The following is a 19443-nucleotide window of genomic DNA, read 5'->3' as shown; positions in this document are numbered from 1 at the left end:
ATCATCTGCTCTTCTGGTTTCTGGCATGTGTGTGCGCGCACACTCCCCTTTTCAGCCGAAAAAGTTCACCAACACTGGTATAGAAGGTTTACTTCAGATTGCTAAAGAGTTCATAGTAAAGGTGTCCAAAACCATTTAGCTTACGAATGACAGTAATTAATATTAAAACCCAGAGGTCTTTTTGCATATTACATTTATCTATTTTAAATGATATGATATGAGGGATTAGATATAACCTAGCTATAAGAAGGAATACTGCTTTTACTGCTATGCACTATTCTTGGCTCTTAAATGAAAATAAAAAAGTAAAAAATAGAACCATGTAACTGTATTATTCTATATTAGGTCAAAACTAAAAAAATCAGATTGCAAAACAAATGCCAAAATCAATGTGTAAACATTTATTCATAACATACTGTATATTAAAACTGTAAGAGAAACAGTAAGTTCCTTTTGGTATCAGCAAGCAAGCAGAATGAAATGTGCTAGGATAGTATATATTTAGTTCTGTTTGACTGACAACACATATTGTATTGAATTGTTTAGATCTGGCAACTGAACACACCACTATCATGACTCAAAATACACATGGCATTGTGCCTCATTCTTACATAAGTTTAGCAGGGCACCTTTAAGCTGTTTTAGGAGTCTGGTTACTACATGGGATGTACAACTTGCCAGGATAAAATGTTCTGTGTTATGTATACACCATGAACATACCATGAAACTCCAGCCAGAGAGAACTAGCATGCTACAAGGAAAGTTACAGCCTAAAATTACTTGCACCTTATGATATTAATACATTGTACAGAGGATTATTCCAATGTGTGTCCAATCACACTTGGCCAATAAAAATTCTATTCTATTCAACATGAGAGTTTTCCCTTCCATTCAAAATGGTTCAGACCAATGGAGTTAACTGCTATTACCTTAAACAATTTGCAATGATTGTTCTTGATTGTTCTTCAAGCAATTCTTCAATGACTGAATGATTGTCCTTGATATCTGTGGGGCCATCTGATGCAGAGAGGTTCCTCTGCTTGCTTGAGAAGAAGGATAAGAATTCCTACCCCTGAGAACTTAATATAAAGAATCTCCAGGGCGAAGTTGTTTGCAGTAGCCCCTTTGCTCTGGAATGGAGGTTAGGATGGCTCTTTTAATCACATTCCAGAGCCTTTGGGCTAAAGTTGCTACTTAATTATAGGCAATTGCTCATGGGACATAGCGTTAGTCTGAATGCATGCTGTAATATTTTTCTTTTTTAAAAAAATGTTCATTGTTAGGAGGTATAAGCCTTCCAGCATATAAATTCAAGTACCTATGGTTGTATGTATGTATGTATGTATGTACCGTGTTTCCCCCAAAATAAGACCCTATCTTATATTTTTTTGAACCCTGAAATAAGCACTTGGCCTTATGGCCATGCGGTCAAAAGCCTGATTGGGCTTATTATCAGAGGATGTCTTATTTTGGGGGAAACAGGGTATGTATGTATGTATGTATGTATGTATGTATGTATGTATGTATGTATGTCTAAATAAATAAATAGGTAAGGAACCCAAGAGAAAGTTCTAGGGTAAGTGGCATCAAAAAGTACACACACACACATACGCTATAGGTCCATTCCCATAGCTCGACCAGTCTGTAGCTACCTGTGCCTGCTCTCAAGGTCTTTCAACCTGGGTAGCTTTAGTAAGCACTGCAGGATTGTCCACAGCAGGAAGCCAGCCAGGAAGCCCACTTATTGAAGAGACTCCAGATTGGCTAACTTTGCTGCACTGTCTATTAGACAACTGTATGGTAATTGTTGAAGCCAGCCAGCCAATCTGGATGCCTTCCAGCATATGGGAGTAGAATCAGCCTAGGTATTACTTGCCACCTGCCTGAGTAAAGATCGTGGGCAATGCATCCTGAAGAAGGGAACTGAGCGTGCTCCCTGACTGCATATCTCTGGCACTGGCTATCCCAGCTCCTGGTCTTAGAAGCAAGAGGATCTCTATTGCTTTCAAAGCAGCTTGGACATGGTGCTTTGTTCAAAGCTCTGATAAGCTATTTCTTCAAAGCAACACATGCGCCAGCCAAATGACAAAGCTGTCCAGAAGGAAAAACGAGAAAGTTATTAGTTACCTGATTAAGGGAGAAGCCTGTGAGCGATAGGAAAGATGGTGACTGTGACATCAGATCTGATGGTTTCTCCAACAGTGATTTCTTCCAGATAAGGGAAAGAGAGTAATAAAGCTTGGTTATTGACTTACAAGTCGGCTAATATAAAAATAACAGAATGGAAAGCGTCCTGGGGGTTTATATAGCATGCATGAGAACAAGAATCATATTAAAGATCCTTGTATTGTATTACTTCTTTTACAATATGATAGAGGCGCTTAAAATAAACATGAATAATTTGATTAAATTGCAAATGATAGCAAACAGTGCAGTCAGTTGCATATGTAGCTCTCAAAAAATGGCAATTCATTTGGGAAATTTCATACTAAAACCATTTCATACTAAAACTCCTCAACCTCACGTTGTTGAGGAGCCATAAAATTGCAGTTCATTGAACTGTTCATTAGGTATAAATGTATGACGTAAACAACTAATCAGTTTCTGCTCAAATATGAAGGCTTAATATCTGAATTAGTATTTCCATAACCACAAACTTAGTAGTATTTAGAGTTTTACTTTTTTTAAAACTGATGTTGCAAATAACTTGTTAATGCAATTAATAGATCAACGTTAGCCAAAATGAAGATATCTTGTTACATACAATCTGATTAAAATAATTAAAACTGACTAATATGCAGAGCTATATCTGCTTTGCAAGCCTGTTCTTGAGTGTAGAAAAAAAAGAGGAATATCATTTGAATGACGACTACAATTTCATACAGCAGAAACAAGGTCCTATATAATTTATCTCCAGAGGAAAGCATGGAAGTATGAGAGCAATCCTATAGAGTTGCTGGCTTTCTCTGTGAAAAGAAAATCAGAATAAATTGCACAACATTGTATAACTATTATGCAAAACTTTTCAATTTGCATAATCTGGGGGGGAATTGAAAATTTCTGATTGGTTGGTGAGATAAATTAAGTTTAAATCATTTTTTTTTAAAAAAGTAATCAGATAAACTCAGGGTTAATATCATATTTTGGCATTAATTGATGTCAATTGGACACATATCTGCAGATAAAACGCCACATACCTTCAACTCTCTTATAATGGAGGCCCTGACCTGACATGTCATTAGGATTTGATTAGAAGGGATGCAATCAATGCCAGCTGCATAGTTCAAATCCTTAATCTCAAATGATACTGGGGAGATGAGCAAGAGTAGCATTCAGTCTAAAGAATTATTAGTCAATGACTAATAAATTTCATGTGTTTTCTCTAAAGATTTCATATTCTTTTTCCATATCTTTCTTCAGAAAAAGAAAACATTTTGGGTTTATAGAGGATAATTACTATAAATTGCTTTATGAAACTGGAAAGATAGTTTAAGGGTAACTGTCAGAAATCAACTCAAAATTATATGGAGAAAAAAATATTCTGCAAAAAATATTTTAAAAATATAACAAAAAACCCAACCTTGCAGGGATTTTTTTATGTCTGATAACTGAAGGCCAATCTCTTTCACAATTTCACTGGAATAAAAATCTCAGAAGGATTATGTATGCATAATCCTACTACGTTTTAATACAAATCAAACATTTTCTTTGATTGAATTTAAAAATTCACACACACACACACACACACACACACACAATCAGCAAATCCATAATCCATAAACAATCCATAAACTCAATGACTTTCCTGAAATTTTAACCAATTCCCTTCTCTTTGCAGCCTCTTATATATCAAAAACAATCTGGAATACTGGAAGATTTTGTAACATAGTAAATTATTGGGATTTGCAAAGGAAAGCAAGAAACGGCATCTCTTTCTTCCCATTCCTATTCTCCCATTCAGCAAGGAGGCTCTCATGGAACCAAGCTTCCCGTGATAATGAAATAATTCCTTCATTTGTCAATGAATTCAAGACATATTTCTAAATATTTAGATCTTTAATAACCTTCCATTCAATAAATATACCCAGTTACTGTGTTTACAAAGTAGGAACTGTTTCTGAGAAACAGTGACATTTCTAAAGATCTATCACTGAAAGTAAATTTATACAAGATAATCAAGACCCTACAAAGCTGAAGTATAATACTTATTAACTATGCTTTGTGTAAGAGACTGGTGCTCTTGAGTTCTTTTTGCAACTGCTCATCTAACCATGCATCACGGATGTTGACATAAACAGTTCCATGTAGTTGAGCCATCATTTTAAGAGAAGTAGTTTTTAGCCAATTCCACAGGTAGTATATAAATAAACGTATATTTCATATGTATATATGTGAAATGACCATTTAGAAATTCAACCTCTAGGATCTAAATTTTACAGGTCTTCACTTTTCTTACCTTCCCATCAAGCATCCTAAGTAAATATATAATTAACAGGAAGAAAGAAATCCTAGTGATTGTCTTTCTTAATGGTAGCATTTTAATTAGAAATTAGAATTTTATTAGAAAAGTTTTGGATTTTCACTAAGGTTGAACATGTATTCAGACACAGGATTTCTCTACCTTTTGTGGTAAAATACATAGCATCTCCTTAATTAAGGATTTTTCTGCACTCATGACCCCAGGAAGGATACAGGTACATAAATGTCACATATTCTTGAAATACATATGACCTTTATGTTAATCTATGATAGCCTCGAATTAGTTTCAGAAATTAGCTTCAAACATCAAATTAGATGTTTGAAAGATGAATCTATCAAGGCTTACTCCTTTTCCAATACTAGAGAACTTTCTATCAGCAAAAGCTGGGAATGGTAAGAGGGAAAACTGCTATTTTCATGTTTCACATCTGGTTGACTAATGAAATTTGCATGAAACCCTGACATGGCCTAAACCAGTCCTTATTGATTATATTAACAAATATGAATATTTTTCATCTCATTCTTACTTGAAGGACTGTATTTCTCTGCCTGATAAATGTCAAAACAGCTTGGGTAGCCTTTAAAAAAGGAGTTCAATGGGCCACATGCTGACAGTAGTTTACTTTCCAGACTTCCTTAAAGTAGAATGTCTCATTTCATTACAATTAATTAAATGGCTGAGAAGTGCTTGCTAGGTCTTAAGTTCATGGTTCTAGTCTCTTAATGCCTATTTTATTCACATTACAGAATGTAAAAGCATATTCACTTTTCTACTAACACAGATGGAAAACTTAATTAGAAAGTTCCCCGCAAGCCAAGAAGGAACCAGAATTTGGATCATATAAGATTGCAGCTTTTTTACACTGTGCTTGAATAAGAATTCTGGAGCAATAATGCGGTCAGGTAGAATAACACCTTTAATAGGTTGTAGTAGGCTAGCACACTTTCATTACCACCCAATTGAATATAGACTAGGGAAAGTCAAGGTGACCCATTTTTGTAGAAAACAGAATTGGGTGGGGTATGGTTCAAAATGCCCCCCACCTTCCAGTATTTACAATTACATTGTGCATTGGGCCAGAAAGGAGGAACCCTGATAAAACATCACATCTGCATAAAAGCTGCTTTCTCCTATAAGATCTCAATTTCCCCCCATTAAGACAATTTCAGCAAGGAATATAGATTTCAAACTTCCAACTGACCTTGCAGGGAAAACAAACAAACAAAAAGAGGGTAAAATTAGAGCAAGAAGCAGCAGAATTAAGTCAAATACATACAAAGAGGCTTCGTCCAGGAAGAGAGGCGAGAGGCCCCAGCAGTGCTGGGTAAAGATCAGGAGGATTAGAGAAAATCAGCTCTTCCTCCTCCTCCAAGGCAGCCAAACTCTTTAACAGGTCCGGAGGAAGCAGAGGGGAGCTCTTGGGGTCCTAGTGACAGAAAGGAGCACAGTGAGATGCAGCATGGAAAGACCAGGAAGCAAGAATAGCAACAGACAAGCAAAAAGTTTAAAGGTCCAAAGAGGCGCAAGGATAGGAGAAAGGGGAGAGAATGCAAAGATAGGTAAGCCAGCATGCAAAAGCTAGGCAAAGAGGTAAAGAGGAGAAGAAGACAAGATTCAAAGGAGAAAAGAGAAAAGCAGTGGTAATATAATCTTCTGTCACTGTTTTGTCCTTTAGGAGGAATCATTTCCCTTCCCTTCATGTTTGAATGTATAGATAAACAAAACATCGGGATTGACATTTGAGGAAAATGTAGTCCCTCCTGTCTGACTTAGCAAGTGTGTGCAAAGTAAGTATCTTAGTAGTTCTGTAAGGCGTAGACAGTAATTTTGCCCACAATGCAAGATATATTTATACCACCTTACTGATCAAAACTGGAAGATATAGACATATATACAATATGGCAGAATTCTCAAATAATGCAATACTATGATCCCCTAAAGTGATCAATGAGTTTTTGCAGCCCATGTCATGAATAACACTAAATAAACAAATGATATGTAAAACTGATGTATTTTGCAGATGACTAGATCTAAGATTTAACTATCTCTCAAAAATAAAAATGACTCTTAGCTTTATTATTTCCTCTGCCTTCCTTAACTTATTGCAGGTCACTCAAAGTGGGAGCAGGTTTTGACTGTCCTTATGATTACCACATGCAAAACAGAAATGCTCTCAAAACTTGGGGTAAGTTGTTCCCTGTTTTTTCTAGCAAAGCCACCATAGGCTTGCCCAGACAAAGCTGGAACAATTTTTAGAATATTTCGACTTTGCATGCACTGCTAAAATATTTGTGGTTCCCTCTATGTTGCTTGCAACTTCCTAAGGGATAAAACTCGTATTTTGAGAACCCTTCTATAACTTAGAAATTGGACTTTTAAAAAAATCACTGGAAGTTGTTTAAAGTTTTCAGAATGCTACTTGTGAGCCAAGCAAAGTCCTTCTTTGATCTTGAATATCGCAGCTTCCCTCTTAGTCTATTTGATTTTTTGATTTTGATTTTTGATTTTTATACCGCCCTTCTCCCGAAGGACTCAGGGCGGTGTACAGGCATAATAAAACCGAACATACAATATACAAATTTAAAATATGATTTAAAAAACTTATTTAAATTAGCCCAATAATTAAAATTTACCACGTTAAAAAACCCCGTTTAAAATTAATAAAATTCAACATTAAAATCCCAATTTAAGCCAGCCCCGCGCGGATAAAAAGATGAGTCTTGAGTTCGCGACGAAATGTCCGAAGGTCAGGTATTTGGCGTAAACCCGGGGAAGCCTGCTCCAGAGTGGGAGCCCCACAGAGAAGGCCCTTCCTGGGGCCGCCAGCCGACATAGTTTGGCGGACGGCACCCTGAGAAGTCCCTCTCTATGGGAGCGTACGGGTCGGTGGGAGGCGTGTGGTAACAGCAGGCGGTCCCGTAAGTACCCAGGTCCTAAGCCATGGAGCGCTTTAAAGGTCATAACCAACACTTAAAGTGCACCCGAAGGCCACAGGCAGCCAGTGCAGTCTGCGCAGGAGCGGTGTTACATGGGAGCTACGTAGCTCCTCTATAACCCGCGCAGCTGCATTCTGACTAACTGAAGCCTCCGAGTGCACTTCAAGGGAGCCCCATGTAGAGAGCATTACAGTAATCCAAGCGAGAGGTAACGAGCGCATGAGTGACTGTGCATAAGGCATCCCGATCAAGGAAGGCGAACTGCCGAACCAGGCGAACCTGGTGGAAGGCCCTCCTGGAGACGGCCGTCAAATGATCTTCAAACGACAGCCGATCATCCAGGAGGACACCCAAGTTGCGCACCCTATCCTTTGGGGCCAGTAACTCGCCTCCAACAGCCAGCCGCGGCTGCAGCTGACTGAATCGGGGTGCCAGCATCCACAGCCACTCCGTCTTGGAGGGATTAAGCTTGAGCCTGTTTCTCCCCATCCAGACCCGTACAGCTTCCAAACACCGGGACAGCACTTCAACAACTTCATTGGGGTGGTCCGGGGTGGAAAAGTACAGCTGGGTGTCATCAGCGTACTGCTGGTATCTCACCCCGAAACCACTGATGATCTCACCCAACGGTTTCATGTAGATGTTGAACAGCAGGGGCGAGAGAATCGACCCCTGTGGGACCCCACAAGTGAGGCCCCTCGCGGCCCACCTCTGCCCCTGTCAACACCGCTCATGCATCGTCGGAGAGATAGGAGGAGAACCACCGATATACGGTGCCTCCCACTCCCAATCCCCCCAACCGGCGCAGCAGGATACCATGATCGATGGTATCGAACGCCGCTGAGAGGTCTAATAGGACCAGGGCAGAGGAATATCCCCTGTCCCTGGCCCTCCAGAGATCATCCACCAATGCGACCAAAGCTGTCTCCGTGCTGTATCCGGGTCGGAAGCCGGACTGGAACGGGTCTAGATAGACATCTTCATCCAGGTGTTGGGGCAGCTGTCGCGCCACGGCATTTTCTACAACCTTCGCAACAAAGCGAAGGTTGGAGACTGGACGATAATTACCCAAAATAGCTGGGTCCAAAGAGGGCTTTAAGGAGGGTCTCACCACCGCCTCTTTCAAGGCGGCAGGAAAACCCCATCCAACAAAGAAGCGTTGATAATCCTCTGAGCCAGCCTCGTGTCACCGCCTGAGTGGCCAGTACCAGCCAGGAAGGGCACGGGTCCAGTAAACATGTCGTGCCGTGAAGCCTCCCCAACAACCTGTCCACGCCCTCGGAGCCACAGGGTCAAACTCATCCCAAATGTGCTCAACAAGACGTGCCTCCTCTCCTCGCTTGATCATCCCAAATTCGTCCAGACCGCCCCTCAGCTGAGCGATTTTATCGATAAGAAAACCACTAAACCCCGCGGCCCGCCCCTGCAAAGGGTCACCCCGCACCTCCTGATGTAGGAGAGAGCGGGCCACCCGAAACAGGGCGGCCGGGTGGTTATCTGCCGACGCAATGAGGGTGGAGGCGAGGAGCGCCGCTTCCTCATTGCCACTAGGTAGGTCCTAGAATAGGTCCCAACTAGTGTCCGATCAGCTCGGAGCGACTGGACCTCCAGGTGCTCTAGGCGTCTTCTCCGGCGTTTCATCTCCCTCAGCCCCTCGGAGAACCAAGGGGCCGGACGAGATCTACGCCGGGTCAGAGGCCGCAAAGGCGCGACACTGTCCAGGGCCCCGCCGCGCCTGCTCCCAGGCCACGACCAGTTCCTCAGTCGTGCCGTGGGCCAGATCCTCAGGAATGGCCCAAGCCCGCCTGGAACCTCTCAGGGTCCATCAGGCGCCTGGGACGGAACCACCGATAGGTTCCGTCTCCCTGCGGTGGTGAATGGCGGTTCGGAAGTCTAGGCGAAGGAGAAAATGATCCGACCATGACATTGGTTCTGTTACTAAATCATCTAATACCAGATCATTTAACCACTGTCCAGAGATATAAATCAGATCCAGCTTGCCTCCCCTGTGTGCGAGGGGCCATCATTTACTCGAATCAGGTCCAAGGCCGTCATGGAAGTTTGAACTCCCGAGCTGCCGCCGATGACAAGCCAACTGATGGCAGTTGAAATCCCCATGACTATAAGTCTGGGGGTCTCAACCGCCACAGCAGCCAGTACCTCCAACAGCTCGGGCAGGGCTGTGGTCACGTAGCAAGGAGCCAGGTACGCGATCACCAAGCCCAACTGATTCCTATAGCCCCAACGCACGCAGAGGGATTCGCAGCCGGCAATCTGAGGAACAGTGGTCTCCCTCGGCTCTAGATCTTCCTTAATAACAACCGCCACCCCCCCACCCCTACCTTGGACCCTCGGCTGATGAAATGCTCGGAAGCCTGGAGGGCACATCTCAACAAGGGGGACCCCCCCCTCAGGGCCCAACCAGGTCTCCGTAATGCCCAATGATCTGCCTTTTTCACCTATTCCCAACGACAATGTAGTTCATGCCTGAAATCTATAGTATCCTAGGACAAATACTTCAAAATTGTTACAGCGGGATAAAATCAAGTCTTAAGGTTATTGAAATTAATCTAAATACACCAAAGTAAATCTGAAACATAAAATATTATAGAGCTTTATGATATTCTTTTATAATATTTCTAGCAAACTCTCACAGAAAGGGCAAAAAATATTATTAACCTTTAACATATTTGCAACTACTAACAGGAAGCAATTGGCTCCTTGCTTTTATTTTTAAAAAGGTGATATTATATAGGAATAAGGAGATTTAACAGTATTAGCTTTATCTCTTATCAGGGCTACCACCTGTAGGCTTGTGTGGCTATCTCTGTCAGGAAAAACATAGTTATAATACTTAGGAATGTTGTCTTAATATGACTTTGATGGACTGCTGCAATTAATTACTTTTTTAAAGAAGTGATTTTGTGCCTTGATTATTTTCCTGCACAAACTATTCTCAATAATATACCCCTGAAATTAGATTAGCTCCATCCCTTTTGATAAGTCCCCAAGACAAGGCTTTGTTGGCAGGCTTGGGCTCCCAGAGACTTGCTCAGATGGCTCCTTTCTAGAGGTGGCCATTTTTATTTTTCTCCCATCTTTGTCCCAACTTTGTATTTTTCACTTTAATGGTAATTATTAACATGGATTTTTATGTATATAATTTATTTGTTAATTTATTAATTAATTATCTGATTGTTGTATGCCATCCAGAGTTCCTTTTGGTGCTCTATAAATTTGATTCATTGACAGACTGATAGATAGATGATTCATTTGGGGGTTTCTTAAAATTTCCCTGATAAAGTCAAGGAACAACTGACAGAAAAGAGGTTTGGGTTTGCTTCCTCTACATTTAGGAATTATCTGACTATTTAAATATTAATTTATACAATCTTACAGTGATAAAGCTTGAGAATAAATAAATTACGTTTTAACTGGAAAGTTTTGTAAGAAATCCATGTCCAACTTGGACTTTAGAATTTGCCACCAGATAATGTTCCATTCCTCTCCTCTTGTGACATTTTAAGTTTTAAAAACCTCATGTTGGATATCAACATTAAACTACAAGCAAGCAGTATCTTGTGATGTTGCAAATTATTTCTTTATATATTGTAATGTATACATATGTATTTAATACACCCTGGCAAAAGATGCTGGGGCAAATTACTACATTACATTACTAAGCAAAGTCTCCCTAAGCCACTGTACTGACCAACTATCCCTTATTCTGGTAACTAAAAAGTATGTTGCTTTCCAACTTTCAGATTTATTATTCTGTTCAATACAATAAACAGAGCTTTTGTTCTGGCTCTGGCAGGAAGTTCCTTAGTCCTACAAATAGGCAAAGTATTCTCCATCAGCCACAAAGACAACAGGCAAAGTACCATCCTTGCAGCTATTGGCTGGTCCTAATGAAGGTAAGGGAGGGGAAAGTCTATCACATGCTGCTGCTGTTTGACAGAAAAGTTGATCAACATTTTGTAAAATCTTTGCTATGGGGAAATTAGATCAATGGATTACAATGCAATATATTAAACATTTTCTTCCACACATATATAGCTATCACACAATTCCCTTGTGGCATATTCAATATTACTCAGAGTACCAAAAAAGTAGCAAAAAATCTTAAATTGGAAAAAGTGAAAGAATTTTAAGAGGAGAAAATACAACAAAAACTAGTTTATACCACCCTGTCTCTTGATATATTACAATCTTTGCCAACCATCTTGCTTCCTCCACATCTACATCATCAAATCACTGTTTTTTATCTATTTCAGGCAAGTGGTTAGACAGATGGACAGACAGATAGCTGTTTAATGTGCCTGTATACTGCATACAACCTTGCAAAGTTGAATTTTCAGGGTTTATTCTTTTATTTGATTAGCTTTGCAGTGCATTTCTCTGGAAAAAATATAAAAAAGATGCTTTTCTGCATTTTGACTTGCAAAGCGTATATCATGAAGTGAAGGAAGTCTTTTGAGTTATGAAATGTTTGGCACAAGTGTAGAGTTGCAGATTGGATGCTGAATGTGATAATAGCTGTGTAGGATTCAAATAAAGCATTCATGAGGGTAGTTCAACAGGCCTTGGTTATTTAACATAGTTATGGATGTAAATGTATAAGAAATGTGCCATCAGAGATATGTGGGTTAAGGATGTGGATACATATGTACTTTCGTATGCAGAGAATGCAATGCTGTTAGAAGAGAACACTAATGGCTTGCTAAGAATTGAGGAGTATAGATCTGAATGTTAATGTAGCAAACGTTCAAATCTGACAGGAAAAACAAGGGTGAAAAATGTCAAGTTATACTTAAATGGCAAAAAAACTAGAGAAAATAAATTGATTTATGGATACTACTGAATACATGTGAGATGTGAGAATGGATGAAGAAATGTCAAGGTACGTAAATGGAAGCAGGCAGCTACTAAGTATTTATTTATTTAATTTCTATAGCCACCCATCTCAGCAGGTATCTGTCAAAAGTAATTAATATTTGTCAAAAAGAAGCAGAAATGGCTCAGAGTGCTTCTTCTGTCCACTTTTTTCTATGAAAGTAAGAGTTGGGTATGTCAGCAGGAACATCAGCACTGAATGTAGTAGGCACAGTGTGGGCGAGTGTTGTCTGAATGGATGTTAAATTAATGAGTGTTGAGTACAAAAGTAAAAGACCAGTAGAAAGAAGTAAATTGAACTGACAATGAGAGTGAATGAGGACAGAATCACAGAACAAATATATAAAAAGCTAATAGGTCAAAAGGAAGGGAAAAACAAGTTTGTGGCTGGATAGAATGGATAAGATCCTCAAAAGTAAAAGTAAGTGAAGTTTAAAGAACAAAAGACAGTGAGAAAAAATAGTATGTATTTGTGGTTACTTTACTTTCTCTTCTTTGCATAACATTGCTAACTAAAAGAGAACTGTGTTAACAGCTAGATACTTATGTATCACTTTTAGAGGAGTGTTGCCAAATATATAAACGCATGCATGTATATTTAAGAAAAGTCACAAACTAACAGTACAAAAGTGTATTTTTGTTCTTGTGGATAGACTGTGCAGAAGTAAACCTATTGATGTTTTTTGTTTGCTGACTGATAATTAGTAAGCTCCCCTGGGCACATAAACCAGAGTCTAGAACAAACTACTGGTGCCCCTATTTAGGATCCTTTCATCACAAACCCCTCAATATCTGCCTGGCCTTATTTCTCAATACAATCCTGCCTGTTCTTTACATTCTTTGAGAAAAAGCCTTCTTTTCGATATTCAGTCCAGGATTATAATCTCCCAAATTGTGTGCCTAAAGGATTCCACTCAACTCCCTTTGTCTTTGTGGAAATCTCACAGCCTTTTAGATTGTTGTATATCATTTGGTTATTATAGAGCCTGATTGTTCCATCCCACTTTTATTTAGTTGACAGATTAACATATCCACATAGTCCTCGACTTGCAACAGTTCATTTAGTAACTGTTCAAAGTTACAATGGCACTGAAGAAAGTGACTTGTGATCGTTTTTCATATTTACAACCTTTGTAGTGCCTCCATGCTCGCGTGATCAACTAGTTCATACTTATGACTGTTGCTATGTCTCAAGATCCTGTGATCCCCTTTGGCAACCTTCTGACAAGCAAAATCAATGGGGAAGCCGGATTCACGTAACCGTGTGACTCAGTTATCAATTGCAGTGATTCACTTAACAGCTGTGGCAAGAAAGGTCATAAAATGGGGCAAAGCTCACTTAACAAATGTTTCACTTAACAACAGAGGTTTTGGGCTCAATTGTGGTCGTAAGTCGAGGACTAACTGTATTTTAAATTATTATGGTTGCGTGGTATATTGTCAGCCCAGTGAGGCAGACCAGACAGGAAACATGGGACAGATAACTAATTCTACTTTATTGTAAGTTAAATAAACAGTATCTTGTGTGTCTGAAAGTACGTTTCTCCCCCTGTCCCTTTACAGCTAAGAAACTATGGAGGGTCTCTTCTGAGTCACTGGACCCACCCACATTTCTATGGGAGGGGGGCTAAGTTGCCTTTCATCTAACTGTATCTCTTCGTCCTGCCTCCCAAGATCATTCCTACATACCATTAAATACATACACTATCCTAAAGTATTGTTTTAAGGGTACCATTGTGTTGGTCATTTTAATATAAATATTTGAGTTCTGAGCTGATTTTATTGGATTGTTCTGAAACTATCCTGATGGGTTTGGTTTTTGGTTTTGGTATTGTGCCTTCATGCAGGGGAATAATTATGAACAACAAAATACAAGAAACATAATGTTTGCTCCACTGGAACACGGTATGCCTAAAATATTCCAGTGAAGTGTTCTAAGTGGGATTGTTTTGTTCTGAGCTTAAAACAAAACAACCTGGGTTTATTCTGGTTTCATGAACACTCTGCCAGTTAACTCTTTATAAGAACAGTAGGACTGTGGAACCATTGAGCCAGAAACACAGATTCATCCAATGAATGCCAAGCAAACATTGTAGGAAGACATGACTGGCTTACACATCCAGTCTGGTAAGTCATCAGAAACTGTCCATTTGTGGCATAAAGGAAACTACTGCCTATATTCTATGGTCAACTCTTAGTTTACCTCAAAACCCATCCTCGGCATTGGGTCCTGCTCTGGGCGGAAGATTCCTTGCTGACGTTTCCCTCTGCGGTCCAGGTTGGCTTGTTGTTGTGCCATCACAACACGGTTATCAGCCATACCATAGGAGTCCCAGTAAAATTCTGGCATCTTGACCTCTGAGGGATTCTGGTTATATGGCTCCATAGGGAAAGGCTTCATTTTCTTCTCCAGAGGCTGCTGTTGTTGCAGAAGGGGAGGCTGCAAGGAGTGTTCAAAGAGTTTCACGGGATCCTGGCCCTGAAGATAGTACGGCTGCTTCACAGGCATGATCTTCCCCAATGGGCCTTGAACCTGAGAGGGGTTCCAGAGCTGCTTGGAGGAGTCTCCCTGGGGATACTAAGAATAAATACGCCAGCTTTCAGTATTATCAGTAATACAGGACCCTCTGGATAAGAGATTGACCACAGAATATAAACTGACTGTGATATGAATGCCAAGTATACTCTGACTCAGAATTAAATAACAGGGTTGAATACCTCAAGCACTATAGGATAACAAAAAAAACACCTTTCGTTCTTCTCTGCACATACGCTGTACACTGTATTACCTTATTTTAAAAATATGTTCAATGCCGAACGTTACACAGAACTGCACATTCAATTCTACAAAGCAAACTTCCAAAGTTTATGGTTTCCTTTTGAGATTAAAGTTTTCAGACCTCACAAGCAGAGAAAAGCTAAAGAAACTTTTTAGCAGAGACAGACTACAAGACCAGCATTTTGACATTAAGATTCATCCGTCAAATAATTTCTCATCTTTCTCATCTTTCAACGAAGACACAATGTTGCAGCTCTGCAAGGACAACAGTGCATATTAAGTTGTAATCTTTCGAATACATTTAATCAATCTTTCAATAATACCAATTCATCATTTATAAGGCTGGCCATGCCATACTTGAGAAGAAGCAGTAGGAAAAGTTTTATCAAATATAATCTGAACTATTCTGATTCCTCTTGCCCGGAAAAGAGACATTTGATCATTAATACCGTATTTCCCTGAAAATAAGACCCTGTCTTATATTTTTTAAACCCCGAAATAAGCACTTGGCCTTATTTTGAGGCGGTCTTATTTTGGGGTGTGTGGAGCAAGACAGGGCTCCTCTTGCCATCTTACCTAATTTCCAGCTGTCTCCCTAACCCTAACCAGAGGAAATGGTGGGTACCAGCTGCGCATGACTTAAATATTTTCAGGGAGGGCTTATTTTCCAGGGGGGGGGCTTTTTTTAGCACATGCACCCAAAAGCCCAATTGGGATCATTATCAGGGGATGTCTTATTTTCGGGGAAACAGGGTAAATATCCATTCTTATATTCCTCTGTTCTTAGTCTTCAACTACATCCCTAGCTTGTTCACCATATTTTGGCTGCCTCTTTCCCATTGACTTGTTAATTCCTTTTCTCCTTTAGTGGTTGTACCTGCCATTGTAACATTTATAGATAGGCCAGTATTGCAATCTAAGTGGGAGTCTTTGTTTTATTTGAATACAAAACGTATAAAGGTTTAGAGCTCGAACACACTCATCTCTCAAAGTTAGCAGAGGCTCACCTGCTGGAATCCAGAATGGTGTGGAGGACTCTTTCCTAATGCCTGCACAGCTTTTGTTGGGGACTGTTGCTGCTGCTGCTGCTGGGCAAGAGCCTGGACCTGTAGCTGGCTTGCAGATGGGGTTGTTGCCTGAGCTGGTATGGATGCAAGGGGCTGCTGAGAAGGGGATGGAGTCTGTTGAGGTCCCTGGTTCATTGGGCCTGGTCCAGAGGGCCGCTGCTGGCTGTAAGGAATGTGGGATTGCTTCCCAGCTTGCACCTGATTTCCTGCAGGTGAATGAGCTGCAGGCTGAAGAAAGGTTCCTGGGACAGAAACACCACCTGGGAAAGTATATCCTGAGCTCATAGAGAAAGCCACAGGAGGAGGAATAACGTAGGCAGGAGGTGGGAAGCCTTGAAAGAAAAAAAAGCACACATTTTAATAACTGAAACCTTGGATAATACTGCCTGCCTCCTCTTCAAGATTAACCACTGAGACAGATTATGACTGGTCCTTTCTTTACCTCTCTGATCCTACTAGCTAAAGAGAATCTTTGTAAAGCAAAGCTCTCCTATCTGTCAGCATTCAATTACAAGAATGGATTAATTCAGTCTATTCGTCTGTGCTGAAGAAATATTTGCGGGAAGAAGTTTGTGCCAGTAAGCCTGCAGGTGTACTTTCACTTTGCTGGAGGAAAATTCTACGAAATCGCTAACATCATAGGACAGGTCTCTCCAACCTTGGCAACTTTAAGCCTGGTGGACTTCAACTCCCAGAATTCCTTTGCTGGCTGGGAGTTGAATTCCACCAGGTTTAAAGTTGCCAAGGTTGGAGACACCTGTTCTAGGGGATGCTTCACTGCGACTCAGAGAACTTTAGGCTTCTTTAAAAAAAACTGTTATACACAAATAAACTAGTTCAAGCAGTACAGGGATGCTTTGCATTTTATTACGTTTTCTACTTCAAAATCTACCTTTATGTTTGAAAAGATCTGTACGTTTTCTTCCTTGTCACATACTCTATACACACACACACACACATATATAAACTGTGAAATAAAAGCAAGATGGCTTCTCATGCAGCATCTTGGCAAAAAAAGCACTGTGGTAACGTTACATATTTAATGATTCTGCCTACTTTCTAGAAATAATGTGAACATTCCAGTTAAAAATGCATTTACAGTACTTATTATCACATATATACACATACATCCATTCTTTCCCTTTTGCCCCTTTCCCCTTTGAATTAAGAGAGATAAGTATATGGGAGACATTAATTGTCTGTTCCATCGGTTTATACGAAGCCAAGATTAGTTTAGAGAAAGAGCATTTTTACCTGGCCGGCTGGGAAGAGGAGGGAAAGCTCCTGGGTGATGGATGGGGATGAACTGGGAGTTGCTGGCCTGATTTGGAGACTGAGTTACTGGTGTTTTTCTGACTTCAGATACTGGAGTCTTCCTCAACTCAGTCTGGGATTTTACCTAAAGTGATAAGTCAGTAAAGGCAATAATTCTAAATATTTGCCCTTGTTCACTTGTCCATGCCTTCTTAAGAATGTAATAATTAAAAAGTTAGTATAAGACATATCAATTCTTTCCAGGGATTTGCTTTACCGGAACAAAGAATGTGGGCTTGGCCTTGGCCAGCTCCACATTTGCAGTTCTCAGAACACTTTAGATTGATCATGTACTATTTTCCTCTGACTCACAAGTTTAAAAACAAATGCTACTAGCTTTTTCAAAAAAGAACTCAGACTGAAGATCATGTTTGGAATTTGGGGGAGCCATTATCTCCACAGTGGACTAGAGCAGGGGTCTCCAACCTTGGCAACTTTAAGACTTGTGGACTTCAACTCCTAGAATCCCTCAGCCAGCAAAGCTGGCTGAGGAATTCTGGGAGCTGAAGTCCATGAGTCTTAAAGTTGCCAAGGTTGGAGACCCCTGGACTAGAGGAGGTAGCTCAGACCTGTCTTTGGCTTCATACTTTCTAGATGGAACTCAAGAGTCATAGCTTCAAAAGAAAACTAATAGAGGGGTTGGTAAGAACTCCCAGCAGCTGGGCCACGGATTCTGAATATTAAAATACAAACATTGATAAAAACATTATTTGAGATTTTTTAGAAGTATTTTAATATTTATCCAGCTACTGGACTTATGATACAAGATAACTCTGTCCAGAAGCCCTGTTTCCAAAACTACCACAGCTTTTACAGGTACAAGAGTATAAGATGTAGGTTTTAATGAAATTAGAGCCTGGTCCTTACTTCTTTATATCAATGTCAGCTTCATTGTATTCAATTTCAGTTGCAACTTCAAAGTTACAGCAATTCATATACCATAGATGTGCTGGGCTTTTTTGCAGAAAAGATGAAGATACCAACATGTTTGTACCTTAAAAATGCATACACCCAAACTAACACACTTATTCCAGAAAAAAATGAATACATTAATAAACCTATGAAATATAAAGCTGAAATTTAGGGGAAAAGAAAGCACAATAAATAACACCTATTGTGAGATAACTTTATACTTTATTTAGAAGCAACAGCTTATAAGGGAAAGCTCTCAAAAGAACCATAGTTCAACAACAACAAAAAATGAATCCCTAAGCAAATTTGAACTGCAAAATAGTGTGTTTAGGGAGGTACTATCTGTCCCCATGGAATTGTGTATAAATACAGAACATTCTTCAGCTAAAGAATCTAATCAAGAAGATCTCTGTACTGAATTCATTTTATAAAATGTATCCTAAATTAGATTCACTTAGACCAGTTCCCAATTGGAACTGCTCTAAGAAATTGGCAAACATTTGCTATAATATTACATCAAATGCTAGCAAATAACTCTTGCACTTTGAAAAATATTAAGAATGCTTAATTTCAGAAAACATAATGGCATTATTAAGCTTATTTAAACCCTATGATTAAATAATAGTGTCATGTAATCATTAAGAGGTAGTACTAGCATTGGGGAGTTTTGAGATTCATGTCCAGTCTGAAGCTCCAAAGTGTGACCTAGGGCAAGTCACTCTCTCTCAGCCTATCTACATCACAGGGCTGTTGCTAAGAGGGGGAGTGCTATGCATGGCATCCTGAACTCCTGAATGAGAAGGCAGCCACGAATCAATTGAATGAATGAATGAATGAATGAATGAGTGAGTGAGTGAGTGGGTGAGTGAGTGAGTCCCACTCTACTAAGTAAAGAATTAACTGGACATGCTCTAATTAGGAAGAGAGGTACCAAGAAGAGAACAACTAACAGAGTAAAGGAGGGAAAGGAAAGGAAAATAAGATCATAGATATGCAATGAAAAAGATAAAACATAAACCACTATTCTATTAGATCCTCTAGTAAGTAAAATGAAGGTAT

At 39.8% G+C, this 19443-nt stretch overlaps 1 protein-coding gene across 2 annotated transcripts in view; it reads right to left on the bottom strand.

Annotated features, from left to right (window-relative positions):
• The window catches only part of SMG7 (SMG7 nonsense mediated mRNA decay factor), a 62348-nt gene that overhangs the window by 5740 nt on the left and 37165 nt on the right, over positions 1–19443 (bottom strand). Inside the window, exons 15-19 of one of the 2 annotated variants that reach the window (XM_058176974.1) lie at positions 17413–17557; positions 16099–16490; positions 14516–14890; positions 5757–5906; positions 2128–2208 (exon numbers count right to left, since the gene is read on the bottom strand). In XM_058176974.1, the coding sequence (XP_058032957.1) occupies positions 2128–2208; positions 5757–5906; positions 14516–14890; positions 16099–16490; positions 17413–17557 (1143 nt within the window). The remainder of the gene's footprint in view (positions 1–2127; positions 2209–5756; positions 5907–14515; positions 14891–16098; positions 16491–17412; positions 17558–19443) is intronic. The other variant, XM_058176975.1, reaches the window with a different exon arrangement.

Source organism: Ahaetulla prasina, chromosome 3, assembly GCF_028640845.1.
Source record: "Ahaetulla prasina isolate Xishuangbanna chromosome 3, ASM2864084v1, whole genome shotgun sequence".
Taxonomy (NCBI): Eukaryota; Metazoa; Chordata; class Lepidosauria; order Squamata; family Colubridae; genus Ahaetulla; species Ahaetulla prasina.
The sequence above is the reverse complement of the archived record's forward strand: the minus strand, read 5'-3'. Positions and strand labels throughout refer to the sequence as shown.